Source organism: Cavia porcellus, unplaced genomic scaffold, assembly GCF_034190915.1.
Source record: "Cavia porcellus strain 051 isolate PalLab524CR breed Dunkin Hartley unplaced genomic scaffold, mCavPor4.1 scaffold_1, whole genome shotgun sequence".
Lineage (NCBI taxonomy): Eukaryota > Metazoa > Chordata > Mammalia > Rodentia > Caviidae > Cavia > Cavia porcellus.
In genome coordinates, this window is record NW_026947484.1 from 28328464 (window position 1) to 28355727 (window position 27264).

Genomic DNA, 27264 nt, shown 5'->3' on the forward strand with positions numbered 1-27264 from the left:
TTTCTATAGATGCAGAAAAAGCCTTCAATAAGGTCCAACATTTATTCATGATAAGAACTTTACAGAAAATTGGAATAGATGGTCTTTACCTCAGTGTAGTAAAGGCCATTTATGACAAACCAACAGCCAGCATCATACTAAATGGCCAAAAATTGAAAGCCTTTACTTTAAAGTCAGGCACAAGACAAGGATGTCCTTTATCACCACTCCTATTTAATATAGTACTGGAAGTACTAGCCAGAGCAATTAGGCAAGAGAGAGAAATAAAAGGGGTAAAGATAGGAAAAGAAAAAGTTAAATTATCATTGTTTGCAGATGACATGATACTTTACATAGAAGACCCCCTAAACTCCATTGAAAGACTCTTAGATACAATAAATAAATTCAGTAATGTGGCTGGATACAAAATCAATACTCAGAAATCAATAGCATTCCTATACACGAACAACAAAATCACAGAGAGGGAAATAAGAGAAACCGCACTCTTCACATTAGCAAGCAAAAAAATGAAATATTTAGGAATTACTCTTACGAAAGAAGTGAAAGACCTATACAGTGAAAATTATAATACACTGAAAAAAGAAATTGAAGATGATCTCAGAAAATGGAAAGACATCCCTTGGTCATGGATAGGAAGAACAAACATTGTGAAAATGGCCATTCTCCCAAAACTGTTATACAGATTCAATGCAACCCCAATAAAAATATCGTCAACATACCTTAGAGATCTAGAGAAATCACTCCTAAATTTCATCTGGAACCAGAAGAGACCTAGAATAGCAAAGGCAATTCTAAGCAGCAAAGGCAAGGCAGGAGGCATCACAATCCCTGACTTGAAGTTATACTACAAAGCAACAGTAGTAAAATCAACATGGTATTGGAATCAAAACAGAGCCGAAGATCAGTGGAATAGATTAGAAGATACAACCACAACTACAAACACACTCAACCACCTTATCTTTGATAAAGGAGCCAAGCAGGTTCACTGGAAGAACGACAGTCTCTTTAATAAATGGTGCTGGAAAAACTGGCTCTCCATTTGCCGAAAACTAAAGCTAGACCCATGTCTATCACCATGTACTAAATTAAAATGTAAATGGGCCAAAGATCTGAATATTAAAACAGAAACACTAAATCTATTGGAAGACAAATTGGGTAGAAACCTTGAAGACATAGGATTAGGTAGAGAATTCATGAACAGGACTCAAACCGCACGGGAAATACTTCCCAGAATCAATAACTGGGACCACTTCTTATTAAAAAGTTTCTGCATGTTAAAAGAAATCTCCAGCATAGTGAAAAGAAAATCCACAAACTTGGAAAAGATTTTAGTGAACTCTCTCTCAGACAAGGGACTCTTGTCTAAAACATATAAAGAATTAAAGAAACTCAGACCTCCAAAATTCAAAGATCCAATCCAAAAATGGGCATCTGAGATGAATACGCACTTCTCAGATGAAGAAATACAAATGGCAAATAAATACATGAAAAAATGTTCATCATCATTGGTCATTAGAGAAATGCAAATTAAAACCACACTGAGATACCATCTCACTCCTGAAAGAATGGCCAGGATCAAGAAAACCAACAACAACAAATGCTGGAGAGGCTGTGGGGAAAAAGGAACTCTCCTACACTGTTGTTGGGAGTGTAGACTGGTACAACCTTTAGAGGTCAGTCTGGAGATTTCTCAAAAAGCTGGGATTGGAAGTCCCATTTATTCCAGCTATTCCACTTCTAGGCATATTTCCAGAAGAACTGAAAGCATCATACCACAGTGATATATGTGCACCCATGTTTATAGCAGCACAATTTGTAATCGCCAGATCTTGGAAACAACCCAAGTGTCCATCAACTGAGGAATGGATAAAAAAGTGGTGGTATTTCTATACAATGGAGTATTACTCAGCTATAAAGAAGGATCACATTGAGATATTCATCAATATATGGGCGCAGCTTGAGACCATACTCAAGTGAAATAAATCAATCTCGCATGTGTGAATACCGAATAGTTTCCCTAATGTAAATAATGATTCAAATATATAAAAATATGTGGTAATCATGATTCCCCATTATGTGGCCTTGAAGCCTTATAATGTTTTCACTTATTCATTGGAAAGGCTTTATTCTGGGCTTCTTAATATGGAAATATTTGAAGCTATAGTATATGAAGTTTTATTCAAATATTTCAAGGAAAAAGACACTATGGTAAGTACTATTAAGTCGGGTTATTTGTTGGTGAAACACTAGGTTGCTGAAACAGTCATGCTTTGACCTGTATTGTTATATTGTTATGTCCTGTTTTATCTCAATCTCTCCCTTATCCCTTAAAAAAATTATTTAGTTATTTTTTATGGTTTTTTTAATTAAGGGGAAAAGTTAAAAAAATTAGCAGGATATATAATAGTAACTTTTTTTTGATTTCCTGTTAACTTGTTTTGAAGTCTTGTAATACTCCCACTATCTTGTTTTGACTGTTTAGACTCTGTTCCATTCTGTATGATAGTATCAAGTTTGAGGGTGTAGGCAACTACTTTGAAGGCAATAAGATTCACTAAGATGCCCATTCTGGTTTGACTATTGTCTCCTTTGGAAGTCCTGTAATGTTTACAATGCTTAAGTTTTATTGGTCTTGTTCTCTACTGTTTTGTTCAACTTTATGACACCTAATGAGATAGACAGTTCTTTTTTAGGAAACAAGAGACATTATGGCAACCATTGTTGATAACCTTGTAGTCTGTTTTCACATCATGTGCTATGTCTATCCTTGGTTTTGACTGACAGCTTTGTTTTGCCATATTTGACTTTATTCTTCCCCCCCAAAAAAACTAGTAAGATCTAAGGAGCAATAAAACTCAAAATGTGTAAATTTTGTTGTAAAAAAGAGAGGGGAAAAAAAGAGCTCTAAAGGATACAACAGCAAGTGTGTTTAGGGGTGTTAAATAGCTGACCATATTAATGTTCTTGGTTAGATCATTGAACACAACTGTTTGCAGTCTCACTGTTTGAATGTCCACTTTGTATGCTTTGATACTGTGACTTGAGCAACTGTCTCTAGGATGACAATATGTAATCTATTAACTGGTGATTTCTTACTGTTTTTTTTTTTTTTTTTTTGTAGTTCTGTATTACTTGTACCCTTACACCGCTTTGTTCTGTTTTGTTTTTTTCTTTTTCCTTTTAAATAAAATTTAAAAAAAAAGAAAAAGAAAAAGATCTCTATCTTTGTATTATGTTTTATTTTGCTTTCTGGATACTTTGAGTTTCTCATATGAATGAAACCATGCAATATTCAAGCTATTTGTATGATTTCTTTCACTTAGCATTGTGGTCTCAAACTGCCTCCATTTTCCTAAAATGACTAATGATTGAGTTGAAACTTTGTACTCAGTCTAGAGTACCACAGAATATTAAAAGAAAGGAGGCAACTAGATTTTAAAAAAAGAGTTTAATGCAGGCATGGAGGGAGTCAGCACAAAGAAGACTGTAGTGGGGGCTGGGGATTTAGCTCAGCGTCATAAGCACCTGCCTTGCAAGCAGGCAGTCGTAAGTTCGATCCCTGGTACCGATAAAAACGAAAAAGACAAAAAAAAAAAAAAAAAAAAAAAATTAAAAAAAAGAAGACTGTAGTGGCTCTCTGCAGACAAAGAGTGGGTTTTGCCCTATATAGCTCTGATCAGGAAGGGCTTTGGGGACTAGTGTAAGCTAATTTATTTTGTGAGAGTGTAGGAAACTGGGTAAATCTTTACACACATGAACTTTGGCAAAAACTTTTGGGAGGAAGAAGTCATGGGGCTTCTGGGAAGACGGAGCTAAGCACCATGATGATTTAGCATTGCACTGCTGCCATGATGACTGGGCAAATCCTGGGCAGGGCCCTATCAACTAATACCACTTTTTCTTTTCTCTTTTCTCTCTTCTCTTTCTTCTTTCCTTTCCTTTCCTTTCCTTTTTGTCTTTTTTTCTTTTCTTCTCCTTGCTTTTTAGCTGTTCTCTCCTTGTGTCTTCACACTGACTTCCTTGTATGTGATGGCAATCTATGTTATTTTCCTTTTTTTTATTTTAAAGAGGATAAAACCACGGAAAATAAAACAGAATAACGTCAATCCAAATAAACCAGAATAAGTGATATAGGACTTCCAAACTTTATGCAATCAACAATGCCTTTGCTGTCTTCAAAATAGCTGCAGATACTACTTGCAGACACATTAAAAACGAAACAGAACAGGACAGAATAGAAACAATAAAAACAAAACAATGAATGAATAAAGGACATCAAAACAAGCCAGTAGTAAATACATAATGCCTTCCATAACAGGAGTTGGTATCTTTTAAATAGCTGTGCATGCCATCAGAGTTAACATAAACAAAACAAAAGAAAATAAAACCCCAACCCAACCAAACAATGAAAATGATATGGTTTCTAGGTGGGGATCTCCTCCCTGTGGGGCCTGGCTCTCTCCCTCCACAGTCTGTGGATGGTGCTGACTGACTGACGGAGGATTGGGTCTGGCGCGCCCCATGCTGGCAGTGGCCCACACATGGTGCTGGTTTCTGGGTGTGGATCTCCTCCCTGTGGGCCTGGGTCTTTCCCTCCACAGTCATGGAGAGAGGCTCTCCTTTTCTTTTAAGAACAGCAGTCATATTGGATTAGGATCTACCCTAAGAGCTCATTTTAACTTAATAATCCTTATCTTCCCAACAGTCACATTCTGAGGTTTTGGAGGCTAGGGCATTAATATATCAGTTTGAATAGGACATAATTCAATCATAAAACCATGCATGGGTAAAATTTTTCAAATGCTGACAATCTGACTTGCAGAAAGCTTAGTCAGTGGTGGTGAACCTATGGCATGTGTGCTGCAGCCATCATTGAAAGCCATTATTATAGGCTATCACTGAAAGTTCTAAAAAGTTCACCATCACTGGCCTAGATTATTTTTCTTTCTAGCCAACACTGTTGGAAAGCAAAGTGAGTCTTTCCTGGCAATCCACAGATCCTTAATTTGATCTTTACTTTATTTGTGCCTGGCATATCATAGATAATCAACAAATATTTATAGAATAGTCACTGGGATAAACTCTTTCTTTCTCTCTCTCTCTCTCTCTCTCTCTCTCTCTCTCTCTCTCTCTTTCTCTCTCTCTCTCCCTCTCTCTCTGTCTCTGTCTCTGTCTCTGTCTCTGTCTCTGTCTTTCTTTCTTTCTGTACCAGGAACTGAACTCGAGATCTCATGCTTGCCAGGCAGGTGTTTATGCTGCTGAGCTAAATACCTGGCCAAAATATTTGTTTGTTAAAGCCAATTTGTGGATTTCCCAAGCTGTTGTTTTTTTTTTTTAAGAAATTAATATTATACTTGATTGAAAAATTAATATTATACTTGATTGAAAAAATTTTTACATTTGTGGGCATAGTGTGATGTTTTGCTATATGTACATAATGTGGCATGAATAAATCAGATATTTAACATTATGTATCACCTTGTTTACCTTTTTTATATATGCCAGGCACTGTGCAGAGCATTTCATTTTTTATTTTAAATTTAATTAAGTTATTGGTACAACTTAGGTATATACAATGATCACAAATATCATAGGGAATTTATACGTGTACATGATATACCTTTTGTCTTTCTTTTTCTATCCATTCCCCTCCCCTCCCTTAAACCTCTGTTCCTCTCCTTATTTATAAAGCTTTGTTTCCATTTAATGTTTAGTCTTAGTTTTCATTATTGGTGTTTTATTTTAATGAAGGGAAAATGATTATACACACATGTATATCTCCAAACAAAAAGAACAAAAGTATATGGAACAAAAAGATGTGACCTTCTTAGACAAAATCTGGGCTCTACTGTATCCTGGACTATACTATATCCTATAAATAATTTATCAGTATGAAACAGCTTCATTATTGTATGTGTAGGGATCAATTATCTACAAATTTTGTCCCTGGCTAGTATGAGTTCTATTATCTGCCCTCTTTTTCAGGGTCCAGTCAAGAGAAGGTCCCCATACTGACTTGTAAGGTTCTCCAGTCAGCTGAGTGTTGTTCAATTCTCATAGATTACTAATTGGCAAAACTTCACTCTTTTAATATTAACAGCCCTGGACTTTTAACGCCAGTGGCTGTTGGTGCTTTTGCAATAACAGCCGCCCTTGCCTCATGGAGGAAGCAGCTCAGGAGCTCTTTGGGTCTCTGGAGGTGGTGGCTGCCAGCTGTGCTTATTTCTCTTCCATATTTCCCTGGTGCTAGCTGCCTTCATGGTTATCAGTCTGGGTGCTGGTGGCTTTTGGTGCCAGTGGCTTTTTGTGTGCCAGCTCAGCATTCTCTACATGACCTAGAAATCACAAATAGGCATGGATATGCCATCTGGAAATAACTTTCCTAAGAATTACGTGGGAGCATATTGGGGAACAGCGCACAGCGTGAACCCATTATGAGTATGTGGAGGTTTCTTTAAAAAGGAGAACAGTTGGGCATGTGTATACGCACTGTCAGACTTTCTCTTTGGTGTGGGTAGGGGTGGATCCTTTCACTAACCTAAATGAGGAGAGCCGCACGGGGTTCAAATATCCAGAGAGGCTGCAGATCAGAATCATCTGGGATAGGCCAGCAATTGAGCTCTGCCATAACCAAAGCAAATACCAGGGCTGCCAGTGGGGCACCTGATACAGCCAGCTGCCTACAAAGTGTTCGGGGCAGCCATGGAAAGAAGTACCTTTCAGGCAGCACTAGGCTCTCCTGTCTCCATTTAAACTTATCATTCCCAGCTCTACTAGTGACAGTAACTTGACACTTAACTCCTTCCTGTATCCTTAGTCCTTAGCTCCTTAGTCCAGGGACCTGAGGATGACTCATGGTAATTACTGTTTTAGATTTGTTATTAATACTGTAATTTTGTTCATATCACTACCCACTGTAATAGTTATACAATAATGTTTTTCTGTTATTTTGGTTTTTAGGTAGATTGGGGGCAACTGGACTATTTAGTTGTTGACATGCCACCAGGAACGGGAGATGTGCAATTATCAGTTTCACAGAATATTCCCATTTCAGGTAAATCTTAGAAATTTAAAGTAACTTATACTTTCTTTGGTGCACTGATGTTGCTATACAGAAAAACAAATTTGATGACAAGCAAGTATTTATGTCTTAAAGAATAATTTATAAATTTCCCACAAAAGCTCAGAACCATAAATTGAATTTTCATAATTATGAAAATGAGTATATTTACAAAAACATAAAGACACTTTGAAAAATTGGTGATACAGATCTATTCTAGAAAAGCTGTAGCAGTTAAGTAGATTTAGATAATATATGATTGGTTGACTGCATTTCAACACATACAGCACTGGTTCATGGCAGCTCTGGATAAATGTTTATGAAGTAAAAATAAATATTAGGAAAATTGAACTTTTGTTAAATACAGTGATGGGAGAATTACATGTTCTGCTACTTATTTAACAGTAATGTCAAGACAGCAATAAACATAATAGCTTACATGAAATGCAAAATAATTTAACATGGAAGTGCGTGTCATTTTTATGATACAGAATTTAAAAACTAGCAGTTACCCTTTATACTGAACCCATTTCTAAAAATTTACCTACATTTCACTGGAGAAATAGTTGCAAATCTGTTTCACATGTGATAAGGACTTCCAGAAAGATAATGAGAAATTTAAGTGTCTTTACAAATCAGTTATAGTTATCCAAATTGTGCCATATTATCAAAGACTGGGAATCTTAAGTTTTTGATGAGACATACATGTTATATGGAAGTATAAAGACAGCCTTATTACCATGGATATTTTTAATACATTTGTAATCTTAATAGAATTTGAGACTTTTTTTTAGTGAGGTAGACTGTAAAGTTTGAGATGGAAGTAAGATGACATGAAAATAATTAATCTTTTCTTGAGTTGCTGATTTTTCTTTTTCATATCAAATATTTCACTTTATTCCTTTTTTCATGGAAATAATTTTGTAGTATTTTATTCCAAATGGTGTGGACACTGGTGGGAGTGTTTTAAAATTTTTTTATTAGTATATACTTGTAGTGCATAATTATTACATTTATTATGGGCAGTTAACACACATATATATAACACATCTCAATTTTTTTATCCACTTTACCTTCCTTCCATCTCTCCCTCAGCCCTTCTCTTAATCTTCTTCCCATTTCAAAAAGATCTATCTCTTTACTTCCTATTACCCTGTAGTTAACTCTTTTTATTTATACGTTGAGTTTCTCATATAAGAGAAATGATGTGATATTTAAATTTGTGTGTCTGATTTATTTCAATTAAAATTATGGTCTATCACTGGGCATCAAGGTGCACACTTGTAATTCCAGCACTTGGGAGGCTGAGGCAGGGCCAGCTTGGGCTACATAGTGAGCTTAAGGATATTCTGAACTATGTAATGAAACCATCTAAAAACAAAACAAAACACAACACAAAGCAAAACAAAACATAACTATGGTCTCAAGGTGCATCTGTTTTCCCACAGAAAACTCAAGTTTATCTTTCCTTATTGCAGAATAGTACTCCTTGGTATTTAAATAGCACCTTTTCTTTATCCATTCACCTGTTGATGGACATATAGGCTGCTTCCAAGATTTAGCTGTTAAGACTCGTGCTGCTATACACATAGGCATCCATGCAGCACTGTAATATGATGTCTTTAACTCTTTCTGGAAGATACCAGTGGGGAAATAGCTGACTCAAATGGAATATATTTTTATTTTTTTGAGGAATGTTCATGTTGCTTTTCATAGTGTTTGTACTATTTTACATTCCTACTAACAGTGTAGAAGGGTTGCTTTTTCCCTGCAGCTTTACCAGCATTTGTTATTATTTGAGTTCTTGATTATTACCATTCTTTCTGGATTAAGATAGAATCTCAGTGTTACTTTAACTTACATTTCTCTAATAGCCAGTAATGTTGAACATTTTTTCATATGATTATTAGCTTTTGTGGGGTGGGGTGTACCAGGGATCAAACTCATGACCTTGCTCCTGCCAGGCAAGTGCTTGAGCCACTGAGCTAAATCCTCAGCCCCCGCCATTTGTACTTCTTTATCTAAGAAGTTGTTTATTCATTTCTGTTGCCTATTTTTTGAGTCATTTATTTTGGCGGGAGGGTCTGATTTTTCTTTCTTTTTTTTTTTTTTTTTTTTTAGTTATTATGTATACTAAATATTAGTCCTCTGAGGAATAGGTGACAAAAATTATTTTTACCATTCTATAGATTGTCTTTTCACTCTGTTGGTTATTTCTTTTTCTGTGCAGAAGTTTTTAAATTTAAAGTGCTCCCATTTGCTGATTCTTTGTACTATTTCTTGTGCCATTGAAGTTCTGTTTAGAAAGAGCTTGCCTATGCCTCTGAGTTCAAGAGTTTTACCATTTTACCTTCCAGCAGAATGTGTCTGTTTTAAATCTTTGATCTATTTTGATTTTGGTTTATTACATGTTGAGATATATATGTCTACATTTAGTTTTTTTGCATCTTGATTGCCAGTTTCCCTAGAACCATTTGTTAAAGAGCTCTTTCCTCCATGTATATTTTTGTTTCGTCTCCCACAGATCAAACAGCTGAATATGCCTGAGGTTGTTTCTCTATCCTCTGTTCTGGTCCATGGATACACATGTCTATTTTTATGCCAGTGCCATGCTGTTTTTATCATTGTAGCTTTGTAATACGACTTCAAATCCAGATTCTGAACTGTCTTATTCACCAGCATTGTATCTATTTCTCCAGGCTTCTTCTGTTTCATATGAATTTTAGAATTGTTTTCTCTAGGAATGAGGAATGCTCTTGGTATATTAGTTGGGATTGTATTATATCTATATTTGAGTTTTAAAAGTACAGCCATTTTGACAATATTTTTCTGCCCATCCAGGAACAGATGATATGTAGTTTTTGTAGTAGAGATCTTTTACTTTTTTGGTTAGATAAAATTTTACAACAATATCCTCAATGATAGCATCAAGAAATATATATTTAATATTGAGGGTATTGTTGAGGGTATTGTTTTCATAATTTCTTCTAAGTAAGTTCTTTATTGATATACAGAAATGCTATTGATTATTATGTATTGATTTTGCATCCTGTTACATTGTTGAATGTGGTTATTAATTCTCAACTCTATTGGTGGAATGTTTTGGGTTTTCCATGTACTGGATCATGTCATCTGCCAAAAGTGATTATTTGACTTCTTCCTTTCCTGTTCAAATTCTTTTGTTTCTTTTTCTTCTTGATTGCTCTAGCTAATGTTTTAGGTACTGTGTTGAACAGAAGTGGTGATAGTGGACATTCTTGTCTTATTTCTAAATTTAGAAGGAAAACTTTCAGTTTTCCCCCATAAATCATGTGAATTTTGCCTTGTTTCTGTTTGTGATACATTTTTTGAGTTGTTGAACCAACTGTACACCCATAGAATGAAGCCTACTTGGTCATAATATATGACCTTTTTGATTATTTATTGCATTCTGTTTACCAGTATCTCACTGAGGTTTTCTTGGTAAAATTTTTTATTACTGCTTCAGTTTCATTTTATGTTATTTTTAAATCTTTTTGGCTCAGCTTTGGTAACTCGTAGATATCTAGAATCTATCCATTTCTTCTCAGTTCTGTAATTTAATAGCATATAGTTTTATGTAGAGGTTGATAATAATCTGGATTTCAGCAGTGTCTGTTGTGATTTCACCCTTTTCATTTGTAATTGTATTGATTTGGATGTTTTGTTATTGTGAGGTTTCTAGAGGGATTTTGTTGCCTTGTCCTCTCACAGTTCTGTTTTATTTTTGTTTATTTGTTTATTTTGGGTGTGTGCTATGCTTACAGGTTGTTTATACTGGAAGACATGGTTGCAGGTCTGGAGATCTCTTTAGTTTTTGTCTGTGTGTTGTCCAGTGTGCTGTCTGGGTATAGCTAAATATAGATCTTTGCCTTTGTCCCAGAATCGTGTTTGTTTTACAATTTGTTTTATTTTAAAGATAGTAAAATCCAACAAAACAAAACAGAACAAAGCCAGTCAAAACAAGCAGCAAAATTGGTAGAGAACTTCAAAGCAGGATACTAGGAAAACAGCAATAGCTACCATACTGTTTCTTGTTATCTTCACAGTAGTTGTCCATTCCATCAAGTATGGCAAAGTCAAACCAAAAACAAAACAGAATAAAACCAATCAACAAAATACTGAATAAAGCAAAACAATCAGAACAAAAGAAAACAGTGAGACTAATATTGGATTTCAAAGACAAGATAGAAGGAAATCCCCCATATTTGCTATATTCTATACTGTCATCCTTCAAAGAGATGCTCAGATTGCCAGCCCCAGGTGTGCAAAATCAACCAAATTGTACATTTAGTTGCTTTATGTACCTTAGTTGCTATTAACTCAGCCTGTCCTCCAAACCAGAACCAGACGGTTGCTTACAAGGGCAAGGCGGGCTGGAGCGATGTAGGTGTGTGTGTGTGTGTGTGTGTGTGTGTGTGTGTGTGTGTGTGTGTGTGTTTGATTCTCAGCCTGCATACTGGTAGGCTCATGGGAGGCTTTGACTTTTATCTTCTTGGAAGCCACACAGCTTGCATGGCTCACCAGAAAGGCTGGCCGGTTGGCTGCTTGGATCTTCCCAGTCCCTGCATGGCAGATTCTCAGGAGGCACTGACTTTTCTGTTCCTGCCCCAGAATCTTAACATCTCTATTTATTTAGAAGGGGAGGCTATAGTATATTTGGCTCAGTACCCAGTTCTCCAGTAGTGGACAATGATATAGTTAATACAGCAAGGCAGTCTGCTGTTAGCATGCAGAGAAAATCAGTTGATAACAACTATGTCATCTGGCTATCGTAATAAAATCAGCAACAATAATAGCATCAAAGACACACTGGATATTGACATGTCCTAAGACTCAATAATATATCATCCTTAATCATATAAAAGATCTATAATTATATTATAAGCACTAAATAATACTAAATGGACCTGCTTTGCTTCCAATAAGAATAGAACACTATTCAACAATAATAGCATAGAGTTAACCATCTAAATGTATATAAAACTTAATGATTACACTAGTAAAGAGTGTGGGATCCTAAAATTGAGAAAAGTAATATTTAAAATATTAATCAATGGAAAATGAGAAGGGAAGGGAAGAAAACAAAAAACAAAAGATATAAACAACAGCAAAGTCAAAATAATAATATAGGATTTTCAAAACAGAATGAAAGAAATTTACCAATGATTGGTATATTGCATATTGTTCTCTTTTTTTTTAAAGAAAGAAAAGAAAATGGAAAAACATAAAAGAAGGGTGGAACAATACCAAATTCAAAAAAATTAACATCATAAAATCGCTAGTTGATACATTACTCATTGTCATCCTAAAAAATATTGCCAAAGTCACAAAATCAAAGTGTAAATAGTGGCTAGACACTCAAACATTGATGCAAATCCTTCTGTTCAATGTTCCAACAGAAATTCAGTAATATGATCATCTATCTTACGCACATACATACTGTTATACTCCTTAGAGCACTTTCCTTCCCTTTCACTTTCACAATATCTATTATACTTTTTGGATCACATTATTCTGTCAGTTTTTAATTTTTTTACACTAGAGAGACAATGTGATATTTACTAGTGTGAGTCATGTTTATTTCATTAATGAGGGTATTTTCAAGTTGTCTCCATTTACCTATAAAGGCCTCAAGATCATCCTTTTTATAGCTGAGTAATATTCCATTGTATAAAAATACCACATTTTATTTATCCACCCTGCAGTTGATGGGCATTTTGGTTGTCTCCAAGATTTAGTTATCACAAATTATCCTGCTATGAATATTGGTGTACATATATCTCTGTGACATAACCAATTCAATTTTTCTGGGAAAATACCCAGGAGGGGAATAGCTAGATTGAGTATACTGTAGGCTTCCAGAATGTCTATACTATACATGTTGATCAACAATTGATTTTTATGAAATGGACTAAATTACCATTCATGCTCTGAGACATGTCTTGGTACTAGAAAAAGTATAATATATTTAACATAGATAAATGAAGTCCCTAAGCATTTTTTTGTTTGCTTTTTTTAAAATGAGGTAATAACCATCTATTTGGACAAGATTTATAATTAGGGGCTGGGGATTTAGCTCAGCGGCATAAGCTCCTGCCTTGCAAGCAGGCAGTCGTGAGTTCGATCCCTGGTACCGATAAAAACAAAAAAGACGAAAAAAAAAAGAAAAGAAAAAGATTTATAATTAAATTATCCTATATTAGTTTTTCTTGTGTTCTAGGGTTAGAATTTCTTTCCCCTTTCTTTTAGTACATAGTACAATACTATGTATCCTAAAAATTTCTTTCGAACATCTTAAAATTTAGCTAGTAAGAGTTTTTTATGTAGTAGCTGAGTAATATTATATGAGAGACTTTGGGCTTGAGGGGAATGTGAAACCTTTTCATAGATGCAATCCTTAATGTGTAAATAAGATGTATGATAGAATGTTCCAGATAGCACCAAACCTTGTTTTCTTTCCTTTTTTTTTTTTTTGACAAGAAAAAGAAACCTCAAAATGAAACTAGAAGCTTAACATATATTTCATTCCTTAAGTCTCTTAATTTTTTTTAAAATTGGGCCAGTTGCTAAAGATACTTCTGAAAATTCATGAATTTAGTTATTTCTGGACTATGGGATTAAAATTAGTGCTTATCAGAACTTTCTACATTCTCTATAATTATCTTAGTTGCTTTTTTCATTGCTGGGAAATACCTGACAAGTTAAAGGAAGAATGATTTATTTCAGCTCACAGGTTGTAGCGATTTCAGTTCAAAGACAGCTGACTCCGAGGCAGTTGGCATGGCAAAGGCGTGCAGCAGAGGAGAAGCAGTGTATTTTGGCAGGCAGAAGAGAGCAAGCAATAGTAGCAGAGGTAGAAGCAGGCCGCCCTTTCCCTTTTCTCTCACAGGCCACAAGCCCTTTGGCTGGTACTACTCTCACCCAGGGTGGGCATTCCCATCCTCTACGCCCAGAACTATGCTAATTCTGATCAGTGGACTAAGTTAGTATCATACACCCTGAATGTCGGTATCACATACCCTAGATCCAGCCAGCTCTGTAAAGCTCCACCTATAAGTGCATGAGGTTTCGGGGGGAATGTCTAGATACAGTAATGAACAGATGTATTTGTATAGTCTATAAAGTTAATTTAAAAATGCTAATTCCTCAGGACAGTCTATTTCTGTATGAAGTGGTACCATACAGTATACAGTGTTGCAGTGGCTACCAGTTAATGACAGTCTTCTACATATTAATTTTTATATTTGAAACTCACAGGTGTTATGTCTGTTTTCCTAAATCTTAGAATGGGTAACTTTCTCAAGATCACACAGTTACAGTGGGCCATAGCTAAGGTTAATATCAGTTCTGACTGAGTTTAAAGCTCTTGTTCTTACTCTGTACATCAAGGTGCCCTAATATATAACCTACCCAACAGTGTTTGACTCAGGTTTTCTGAGTTCAGTTTTAGTGCATTCAGATCCATTTATGTGAAAATTAATCAAAGTGACTTCCTGATGAAAACTTATCTATGAATATGCCCTAACCTATAGTGAATATGCATACTTATAAGATTAACGGCCATCCAGTGGTCTGTATTACTTACTGTCTTCAATAATTTTTGTGAATCCAAAGAGATTATTTTAGGCTTCTTTAACTCCCATATTCCAGGAAAAGTCTGAAGATAATCTAGAACCAGTTTCTTTTTAACTTTTAGGAGTAGACCCTCAAGTGATTCTTTGAAAGACCGGTGTTACTCATATTTGTCTTGAACATTAGGCTTGTTCTAGGTACATCTGACCCCTCTGTAAAATTATAGCAGTTAGTATTACTGCATTCATATTATAGGTTATTTATGTCACTATTAAAATTGATAAGATCAGATTTTCTACAGTGAATATGTATCTTATAATTAGAAAAAAAATGCCAGCGTTGGGGGTATAGTTGAGTGGTTGTGTTGAGCTTGTACAAGACTCTGTGCTCAATCTCCACCACCAGAAAAAGAATTTAAGAAACAAATAATGAAAGGAAGAGAGGGAGAGAGGATAAAAAAGGAAAGAGGAAACAAAGGAAAGAACAGCAGATAATATCTCAAGAAGATGTCAGGGAGAGTTTGGGGAAGGATAGGGATAGTGTCTATGTGTGATGTTTGTTAAAGGCTTAGTTATTACAGCTGGATTTTATTCAGGCCTGTGTCATTTCATCATGCATGTATCTAAGAAGTTAGCAAACTTGAACCAGCTTCCAGGATTTAGGCAGAATGGCCCCTAATAATCTAGAACAGCCTATCAGGATCATATTTGCCCTTCAAAGTTAATTATATATCTGTTCTCTAATTACAACTCGTAATTTTCCCTTCCTTTATTATCACTGACTTTAGAACTCTTTTACAATACTATGTATTTAGCCTTTTCAATGTTTCATATCCTCTGAATCACAAAAACTCTTTAGGCTCATTTGAGGACCCGTGTCATTTGACTTCCTGTTCCTTCCCACTGAATCCCTCATACAGGACATTCCTCCACCCCATAACTTTCTTTGCTTTTCTTTCCAGATTCTGTCTGTGTGTACATTTGGCCCTTATGTAGACTGTCTTTCCTCCTCAACCAGTGGTACTCAAATCTGCATAACTTGTAAAAGCTAGCTAATTCAAATGCCTCCACTTTGTCATCTTCCCCAAACCACAAGTTTTTAATCATCTTTCCCACTTTGGAATTACCATAGCATATTATTTGAACCACTTCTCTTGTACTTGTGATGTTTCTCATCCAGCACCTACACACTTTTGTTACCTTGTCTTCCCACTGCTACTAGCTGGGAGGCTAGGCTATGTGACATTCCTTTTTCTATTTATCGCATTTCCAAACTTACTACCTTATTGCAACTATTCAGGAAAATATTGATGACTGAATGTTTTATCTGTGTGTCTGTATTATTTTTCCATTAGGCTGTAAACTGCTTGAAAGTAAGAATTTTTTCCTACTCATTCTAATATTTCTTATACTACCTTGGGCGGGAGCCTATGCAAATAGTATTGACTGAATGACAAAGTTAGGCTGGCTAGTTATTACCATTTATATGAAGAGATTTTTTCCTCCTTATCTTTCTTACCTCTCACTGACTCATTCCTATCACCATCCCCCACCACACATTCACTCAAGTACTTTTTCTATGGTATAGTTAAAGGAAGCATTTTTAAAAAACATATATCATATTTTACCTCCCTTGTGAGAGAAATGTACTTTAATTTTAGATATTTATGCTATTTTTTTGCTTTACTATATGTAATATTTTGTGCTCCGTTGATGCCTTTTAGTATTCCCTTCATGTCTGTGTCTTCAGATAATAGTGTGTGTGTATAGGCTCTATTTGGTTACATGCTGACTCTACATTAAATTTCTAATGAGACTCACTAGCAGTGGTCTCTTGTAAGATAAGAATTCTGTGAATTTATCTGCCATAATGTTTACAAAGGTGGTAACTGCCTCTTGACTCTAGCCTTACCCGCAGAACACCTGCCTGCCCCACACAGACTTGCAAGGATCAAGTGAGATAATGCAAAAGTTCACTTGAAAACTTAGAGCTTTTGGGCAGATGGGGCGGGTGTTGGTGTTAGTGAAATGTTTTGAATTTGAAAGAACCTTTGTATCAGCATTGCATTTCTTTTGAATCCATGTTGAAAATAAAATTAACGCCCCGCCTAGCCATCGGTGTGCAGAGGAGGGGCTTGGCGGATCTGGGGCGCCTGATCAGCTTCCCCAAGTGTCTGGAGGACTGTGGATATCTCAGCATGCAGGGAGGGATCGCACGTTCCTGAGGCACCGTGGCCTGTGGCGAGTGCTCAGTGCACTCTGCCCAAATCCCAGACTGTTCCAGACCCTCCAGGCTTCCAGGTGCAGTGAAGTGGAGAAGTGGGTTTGAGGCCTCTACATCTGCCTGCCCACCCCAGCTGCACTTGGAGAACTGCTGAGCTGATAATGGGTGGGCGGGCCCACACTATCCCCAGAGCCCAGGCTGTTTGGGCCTCCCGCACCTTACCATCGGTGTGCAGAGGAGGGGCTGGGTGGATCTGGGGCGCCTGCATCGGCCTCCCTGTGTGTCTGGAGGACTGTGGATGTCTCGGCGGGCGGTGGACATCGTGGTTCCTGAGGCCCTGCAGCCCCGTGGAGAGTGCTCAGCACACTCTGCCCAGAGCCCAGACTGTTTGGGTCCCTCCAGGCTTCCAGGTGCAGTGAAGTGGAGAGGTGGGTTTGAGGCCTCTACATCTGCCTCCACATCCCGGCTGTGATTGGAGAGCTATGGAGCTTCCAAGGGGCAGGTGGGCGCACAGTGTCCCTGAGGCCCAGCTTGTCTGGAACTGCGGAGTTCTGAGCAGGCAGAGGAGGGCCATTGGTTCTGCAGGCCCAGTGGCTTGGGGTAGCGTGGTGCCAGAGTCTCAATAGCTGCAAACATAGAAGGGGATTTCCAACAGATCCTGAGGAAGCTTTCAAATAACACTTAAAACACAGAAATATAGGAAAATGACAAAACGAAAGACCAAATTACAACCTCAAACCTCCAGCCCATCTCAAGAAACCCTAGGAGCAAAGTATATAGAAGAAAATATATGCCATTCACCTCAAATATTGGACACAATTGCTACTGAAATTAACAAGTAACTCCAGGAAGCTTTAAAGAAATTCAAACTCGAAATAATCTCCCAGGTAAAAGAAGAAATGATAAAAGAAATGAAAGAGATTCTGAATATATCTAAAGAAAACACAGATTAAAAAATTGGAGGAACTAAACAAAAAGATAGAATCCCTAGACGAGCAATATAAGAAACAAACAGAATACATAATGCAGATACACAGAGATATACAGGAAATAAAAAACTCCACTGAAAGTTGTAAAAACCGCCTCAATAAAAGTGAAGATAGAATTTCAGACCTTGAAGACAGGATTGCAGCTAGTGAACAGGAAAGGAAAGATCTTTTAAAAATAACAAGTAATCAGGAAACAACAATTCAACAACTGCAAGACGATGCAAAGAAAAATAACATTATAATGATAGGGGTTAATGAAAAAGAAGGAGACAACATAAAGGATGTCAAGAGGATATTTAGAGAAGTAATAGATGAAAATTTCCCAAGCATGAGATCAGAAACCGACATCAGGATCAGTGAAGCATATAGAACTCCAAATAGTTATAACCAAAATAAAACTACACCCAGACATATAATAATCACCATCCCAGAAATCCAACACAAGAATAGATTATTAAAAGCTGTCAGACAGAAAAGACAGATCACTTATAAAGGAAAACCTATCAGAATCACAGCAGACTCCTCAGCACAAACAATAATTTCAAGAAGAGCATGGAGTGAAGTATTCCAGATCCTAAAGCAAAATGATTTCCAACCTAGACTGATATATCCTGCAAAACTATCATTCAAAATAGATGGTGAAATACGATACTTCCATGACAAAGAACAGCTGAAGAACTTCATGAACACCAAACCAACCCTGCAAAAAATATTGAAAGACAGTTTAGATACACAAAGGGAAAAAACCACTAAGCAAAGCAAATAATTAAACAGAACCGAAAGATAAAGATGCAACAGCAGAGAGATAACATTCCTACAATTAACCAGCATTTAACAGTAATAACCATTAATGTAAATGGTCTCAATGCACCAATCAAAAGACACAGACTAGCAGAATGGATCAAGAAACAAAATCCAACCATATGCTGTTTACAGGAAACCCATCTAACCCAGAAGGATACTCACAGACTGAAAGTCAAGGGATGGAAAACAATACTTCATGCAGCAGGAATCCAAAAAAAGGCAGGAGTAGCCATTCTGTTTGCAGACAACGTGAACTTTAAACCAACAGTTATCATAAAGGACAAAGAAGGTCACTACATACTCGTTAGGGGAAAACTCCAGGAGGAAGAGATAACTATCTTAAATATATATGCACCAAACTCCAGAGCACCCAGTTATATAGAACAACTATTAACAGAAATGAAAACTCAAATTATCAGTAACACAATTGTAACAGAAGACCTTAATACGCCATTGACACCAAGGGACAGATCAACCAGACAGAAAATGAGCAAAGAAATAACAGATCTGAATCACACCTGCGAAAAAATGGGTTTAATAGACATATACAGAATGTTCCACCCAACAACATCAGAATACACATTCTTCTCAGCAGTCCATGGATCATTCTCTAACATAGACCATATATTAGCTCACAGAACATATTTAAACAAATGCAAAAGAGTTGAAATCATCCCTTGCATGTTATCGGATCATAGCGCTCTGAAATTAGAAATTAATGATAAATGATACGGCAAAAATCCCCAAACACATGGAAACTGAATAACACACTCTTGAGTAATCAGTGGGTCACAGGAGAAATTAAAGAAGAAATTAAACAATACCTAAAAGAAAATGAAAATGCAGATACAACTTATCGGAATTTGTGGGATGCAATGAAAGCCGTCCTGAGTGGAAAATTTATTGCACTGAGTTCCCACATCAGGAAATCAGAACGAATACAAATAAATAACTTGATGCTACACCTCCAATAGCTAGAAAAAGAAGAGCAAGTCAAGCCCAAAGCCAAAAGAAGAGAGGAAATTATAAAAATCAGAGCAGAAATCAATGCAGTAGAGACTAAGAAAACAATCCAAAGAATCAACGAATCAAAGAGTTGGTTCTTTGAAAGAATAAATAAAATCGATAAGCCCCTAGCCAACCTTACTAAAAAAAGGGAAGAAAAAGCTCAAATTCATGCAATAAGAAATGAAAAACGAGAAATCACTACAGACCCAATAGAAATACAGAAGATCATCAACACCTATTTTGAAAACCTCTACCCTCAAAAGTTTGATAACACAGAAGAAATAGACAGATTCTTAGAAACATATGAAGTACCAAAGCTAGATCAAGAGGATGTAAAACTGTTGAATAACCCAATCTCTGTTAATGAAATTAAAAATGTAATTAAATCCTTACCCACCAAGAAGAGCTCAGGCCCAGATGGATTCACTGCAGAATTCTACAAGAAATACAAAGAAGACCTAATGCCGACACTCCTCAAACTATTCAATGAAATTGAAAGTGAAGCATTCCTTCCTAAGTCATTCCTGGAAACAAATATTACTCTAGTACCAAAACCTGAGAAAGACCCAACTAAAAAAGAGAACTATAGACCAATCTCCCTAATGAACACAGATGCAAAAATCCTCAAAAAAATATTGGCAAATAAGATGCAGCAAATCATCAAGAAGATTATATACCATGACCAAGTGGGATTCATCCCAGGAATGCAAGGATGGTTCAACATACGTAAATCAATAAATGTAATCCACCATACAATAAAGCCAAAAATAAGAATCACATAGATGCAGAAAAAGCCTTCGATAAGGTCCAACATTTATTCATGATAAGAACTTTACAGAAAATTGGAATAGATGGTCTTTACCTCAATATAATAAAGGCCATTTATGACAAACCAACAGCCAGCATCATACTAAATGGCCAAAAATTGAAAGCCTTTATTTTAAAATCAGGCACAAGACAAGGATGTCCTTTATCACCACTCCTATTTAATATAGTACTGGAAGTACTAGCCAGAGCAATTAGGCAAGAGAGAGAAATAAAAGGGGTAAAGATGGGAAAAGAAAAAGTTAAATTATCATTGTTTGCAGATGACACGATACTCTACATAGAAGACCCTCTAAACTCCATTGAAAGACTCTTAGATACAATAAATAAATTCAGTAATGTGGCTGGATACAAAATCAATACTCAGAAATCAATAGCATTCCTATACATGAACAACAAAATCACAGAGAGGGAAATAAGAGAAACCACACTCTTCACATTAGCAAGCAAAAAACTGAAATATTTAGGAATTACTCTTACGAAAGAAGTGAAAGACCTATACAGGGAAAATTATAATACACTGAAAAAAGAAATTGAAGATGATCTCAGAAAATGAAAGACATCCCTTGCTCATGGATAGGAAGAACAAACATTGTGAAAATGGCCATTCTCCCAAAACTGTTATACAGATTCAATGCAACCCCAATAAAAATATCGTCAACATACCTTAGAGATCTAGAGAAATCACTCCTAAATTTCATCTGGAACCAGAAGAGACCTAGAATAGCAAAGGCAATTCTAAGCAGCAAAGGCAAGGCAGGAGGCATCACAACCCCTGACTTGAAGTTATACTACAAAGCAACAGTAGTAAAATCAACATGGTATTGGAATCAAAACAGAGCCGAAGATCAATGGAATAGATTAGAAGATATAACCACAACTACAAACACACTCAAGCACCTTATCTTTGATAAAGGAGCCAAGCAGGTTCACTGGAAGAAGGACAGTCTCTTTAATAAATGGTGCTGGAAAAACTGGCTCTCCATTTGCTGAAAACTAAAGCTAGACCCATGTCTATCACCATGTACTAAATTAAAATCTAAATGGGTCAAAGATCTGAATATTAAAACAGAAACACTAAATCTATTGGAAGACAAATTGGGTAGAAACCTTGAAGACATAGGAGTAGGCAGAGAATTCATGAACAGGACTCAAACCGCACAGGAAATACTTCCCAGAATCAATAACTGGGACCACTTCTTATTAAAAAGTTTCTGCATGTCAAAAGAAATCTCCAGCATAGTGAAAAGAAAACCCACACACTGGGAAAAGATTTTAGTGAACTCTCTCTCAGGCAAGGGACTCTTGTCTAAAACATATAAAGAATTAGAAAACTCAGACCCCCAAAATTCAAAGATCCAATCCAAAAATGGGCATCTGAGATGAATACGCACTTCTCAGATGAAGGAATGCAAATGGCAAATAAATACATGAAAAAATGTTCATCATCATTGGTCATTAGAGAAATGCAAATTAAAACCACACGGAGATACCATCTCACTCCTGAAAGAATGGCCAGGATCAAGAAAACCAACAACAACAAATGCTGGAGAGGCTGTGGGGAAAAAGGAACTCTCCTACACTGTTGGTGGGAGTGTACACTGGTGCAGCCTTTGTGGAGGTCAGTCTGGAGATTTCTCAAAAAGCTGGGATTGGAAGTCCCATTTATTCCAGCTATTCGACTTCTAGGCATATTCCCAGAAGAACTGAAAGCATCATACCACAGTGATATATGTGCACCTATGTTTATAGCAGCACAATTTGTAATCGCCAGATCTTGGAAACAACCCAAGTGTCCATCAACTGAGGAATGGATAAAAAAAGTTGTGGTATTTCCATACAATGGAGTATTATTCAGCTATAAAGAAGGATCACATTGAGATATTCATCAATAAATGGGCGCAGCTTGAGACCATACTCATAAGTAAAATAAATCAATCTCGCATGTGTAAATACCGAATAGTTTCCCTAATGTAAGTAATGATTCAAATATATAAAAATATGTGGTAATCATGATTCCCCATTATGTGGCCTTGAAGCCTTACAAAGTTTTCACTTATTAATTGGAAAGGCTTTATTCTGGGCTTCTTGATATGGAAATATTTGAAGCTATAGTGTATGAAGTTTTATTCAAATACTTCAAGGTAAAAGACAGACACTATGGTAACTACTATTAATTCAGGTTATTTGTTGGTGAAGCACTAGGTTGCTGAAACAGTCATGCTTTGACCTGTATTGTTATATTGTTATGTCCTATTTTATCTCAATCTCTCCCTTATTCCTTAAAAAAATTATTTAGTTATTTCTTATGTTTGTTTTAATTAAGGGGAAAAATTAAAAAAATTAGCAGGATATATAATAGTAACTTTTTTTGATTTCCTATTAACTTGTTTTGAAGTCTTGTAATACTCACACTATCTTGTTTTGACTGTTTAGACTCTGTTCCATTCTGTATGATAGTATCAAGTTTGATGGTATAGGCAACTACTTTGAAGGCAATAAGATTCACTAAGATGCCCATTCTGGTTTGACTATTGTCTGTTTTCGAAGTCCTGTAATGTTTATAATGCTTAAGTTTTATTGGTCTTGTTCTCTGCTGTTTTGTTCAACTTTTAATTTCTAATGAGATAGACAATTCTTTTTAAGGAAACAAGAGACATTGTTGATAACCATTGTTGATAACCTTGTAGTCTGTTTTTACATCAAGTGCTATGTCTATCCTTGGTCTTGACTGACAGTGTTGTTTTGCCATATTTGACTTTATTCTCTCCCCCCAAGAAAAGTAATAAGAACTAAGGAGTAATAAAACCCAAAATGTGTACATTTTGTTGTAAAAAAGAGAGGGAAAAAATGCTCTAAAGGATACAACAGCAAGTGTGTTTAGGGGTGTTAAATAGCTGACCATATTAATGTTTTTGTTTGGTTCATTGAACACAACTGTTTGCAGTCTCACTGTTTGAATGTCCACTTTGTATTCTTTGATACTGTGATTTGAGCAAGTATTTCTTAGATGATAATATATAATCTATTAAGGTGATTTCTTACTGTTTTTTTTTTCGTAGTTCTGTATTACTCGTACCCTTATACCACTTTGTTTTGTTTTGTGTTTTTCTCTTTTTCCTTTTAAATAAAATTAAAAAAAAAAAAGAAAAGAAAATTAAGTGTTTTATACTTGGAAAAAGACATTCTTTTGGCAAATGCATGGAGACAGACCTGCACAACGAAAAAGATCCTCTTTCTGAATGCTGATTAGCAACTCCTTGTACGTGCTCCATTTTGTTCCATGGGTTGGATGACAAGCTTATTATAAGAAAAAACTTTAAAGAAAAGGAAGTCATTCTCTTATTTGTGTTAAAAGTATTGTATAGCAACAATAGAGATAAATGTGTTGACAGCAATATTAGTAGTTAATGACTTTAAATTTAAGTTTTCATAGACTATCCAGTTTTTTCTATAACAATAATAGGCCAAAATGATATCTAGTAGTTGTCGTAATTACTAGAGGGAAAGGAACTGGGATAAAGGATAGGAAATAACCAGTTATAGTCTTTAGATTTGCTCTTGTCTTGTTGAATTTACAAAGAGGAGAGGGCAGAATTATTAGCACTAGTTTTATTATTGTTTTTACTTCTTTTTTTGTTGTTTTATTTTTAGGGTTCGGTTGATACAGTTTGTTAGGTTTTCGCTTAGGTGATAAATTAGTTGTTGCTGTATACTAAGTTGAATAGATCTTGGGGTTGACTTCTGTGGGACTTTTTAAAAAATACATGCTGATATACTCTGTGAAATTATTAATTGCTTTTCCCAAAAGAAGATTAATTTTCTTGATTAGTATGATTTCCTTGACCATTTTGAAAATACATGCATTGTTCTAGTGTTACCTAAAATATTTTTCTTTCTTCCCTTGCTTTAACCAGAGATCTCTGAATGATCTTCTGCAGACTATCTTAGTTTTATTTTAACTCATGATATTAAGCAAAGAGTTTATGCTTTACATGAAAAGGGTAAAGCACATTTTTCTTTTTCAAGGATTGAAGAGTTTTTAGTGACTGTTATAGTTTTTGTCTGGCTGTCCCCCCAAAGCCTCATGCAGTCATGGAGGTAGGCCTCTAGAATTTGTGATTGATTCATGGTCCAATTCTGGAATTAAAGGTGTGAGTGCTACACCCACCCTAGGGTGGGCATTACCTACAAGCAATATAAGGAACAGAGTCCTTTCTCTTATACTCCTCCCTTTTTTCTCTTGTTGCTTTTACTATCTTCTGCCTCCATGAACTGTTTGTGTTCCTCTGCCATGAGCCACTGTGCCTTTGGAGCTGGCTGATTATAAACTGAAACCTCCACAAATTGTGAGCTAAATAACCTTTCCTTAATTTTGGATATTGGATATTTTGTCTGAGCAATGAGAGAAAAGTAACTGACATAATAACTCACATTAATATGTTAATGACAGAACCATAGTTCATATTCTTGCTGCTGAGTGGCTTGAACCACTGATGGTACATATATGACTGTCTCATGCATAGCTGTACCACTTGTACCACCAGCTGTACAAATCACCCAGCGAGACAGTAATGCATGTATCATTGGTGGTTCAGGTGAGTGGAAATATGTTAAAAGTCCACAGGGTCATGGCAGGAAATAAAAAAAGATTTAGCAATTTAATGAAGAGATTAGTTGTAGAGGTGTGGGTAGCATTAAAAGAGTCAACAGGAGATGGTGATGTAACCAGGGACTAGTGATAGTAGGAAGTTATAGCTTCCCTTCCATGTGAAGAGGCAAGGGAACAAACTATATTAGTGGAAGCTGGTGACTGCTTAGGACCATGGAAAAGGGGCTGCCTAATGGACACTATGGCTACTCTCAGATTGACTGCAAGGTAGAATGCAGTAATATGTGAGGATAAATATTTTACCATTGTTTTCCCTCCCATAATCTCATCTCATCTTCTGCTGATACCTCTTCATGGCAAATCTCCATTGGAAACAGAGGGCAAGGAAACCCAAACGATAGAGTAGGCCACAGCAGTCAGCTGCCAGGGCATTGCCGTAGTCAGGGATTGCTAGAAGAATAAGACAACACATGACATAATTTGTAGTATTATTATATAATGGTCACCCAAAGAGTTAAATACAAGAAGTATAAATCTGTCCCCATATTGAGACCCAAAGAATCCAGCTGAGGGCTTAGGTCCCACGGCTGCTGAAGACCGGGAGCCATGACACTGGCCCCCATGAGTCCACCTAGAGAGGCCTGGAGCCCACAACAGAGCCAGATGATGCAAGTCTGTTTTACATATCTGTGCTGGAAGGCCCAAAGGTCAGCGGTGGAAGCAAGAAAGTCTGTGCCAGTGGGATGAAGGATCTGTGACACCAGGCTGAGGGACCTGTACTGGCCAAGAAGTGATACTCAAACTAAGGACCAGCGCTCCCCCAAAAAGTACGACAGCCATCCTCGGTAACAACGAGGTCCCAAATTCCTCTGACAATGACAACAGCCAAGTTCATATCGAGAAGCCAGTGTGACAAGCTTCTCCTGAAGATTTAACAACATACTATTTTCCCCTCCGGAGCCAGAAAGTGATGTTCAAAGTATGAACCGGAGCTCCCCCAAAGTGAACCACAGCCTTTCTGAGCGACAACAAGGTCCTGAGCTTCCTGAGCTCCTCTGACGATGAGAACAGCCATGTTCACAGTAGGAAAGGAGCTCAACAAGCCCCTCCAGGAGAGCCTACAGTAGCAGGAGAACCAACAGCACCACTTCTTCCTCTCAGTTCTCCTTTCTATTTTGGCAACAATCCTCAGGTGGGCCCTTCACACCCAGCACCACACAATGATTCAATTCAGCTGGTATTACAAGTTGACCACCAGTTGTCAATCTACCACAGGCGCTGATCAAGACTGAGAGAGCTGGACACTGGATCCAGGCAGAGCTGGAGAGGGGAATGCAGCAAGCAGAATAACTGACACCCACAGCTTCTCTTCTGCTCCGTTGGCATTTAATTGTGAATTAGTGATCTGAGACAGATGAAATACAGAGCAAGGGGAAAGAATTTCTGCCCTCTAAAATTTTATAGCTATTACAAGGAACTACTGATACATTACTACAATCAAATTAGTGAAAATTTATACTGTCATGAGGCAACTTGTCCTATCATTAAACTTCTGATTAGAATATTTATATTGTAGTATATGTTGTGTAGTGGAATTTGTGTGTTTGTTTGTTGTGTTCCTGGAGAGTGAATCCAGGGGCCTTGCACATTTTAGGCAAGTGCTGTACCACCTAGCTACATTCCTATTTTTTTTTTTTTAATCTTTATTTGAAACAAGGTCGGCCACAAACTTGTGATCTTCCTGCCTCAGCCTTCTGGAATACAGGCATGCACTAGTACATCTGGTGAAAGTGTTTGATAGGAGAGAGTTAGGGGACAGACTCCCCTTTCACTACATTAAGTATAGCTTGGTGGAGAAATGAAATTTTTGGAAATTGCTCTTAGAAGAGAAAACATCTGAGCAGCTGAGAGGTTGTTGTGGTCCCTCATTTGTTATCTTTTTCTTCAAGGGAATCGCAGAAGTGGCACAGAAAAGATCCAGGCAGTTCTACTGGTCCTCATAGTCCTTAGAATGTGCTATTTTGATTTCTTGTCTCCTTGAAGGGGAGAAACTGCTATGTATGGTAGAATAGTCAAGTAGTTAACTTGCTGAAGATCTGTGGGTTTAAGCAAAGCTGCCCTAACGTCTTACTTTGTATTATGAAAGTGAG

General features: G+C 36.6%; 1 protein-coding gene across 3 annotated transcripts in view; it reads left to right on the forward strand.

Annotated features, from left to right (window-relative positions):
- Positions 1 to 27264, forward strand: part of Nubpl (NUBP iron-sulfur cluster assembly factor, mitochondrial) — a 239322-nt gene that overhangs the window by 176904 nt on the left and 35154 nt on the right. For 2 of the 3 annotated variants that reach the window (XM_013147006.3, XM_003464764.5), the window contains one exon: positions 6961 to 7054. The exons of the other annotated variant lie outside the window; for it this stretch is intronic. In XM_013147006.3, coding sequence (XP_013002460.1) covers positions 6961 to 7054 — 94 coding nt within the window. The remainder of the gene's footprint in view (positions 1 to 6960; positions 7055 to 27264) is intronic. 3 annotated transcript variants of the gene reach the window in all.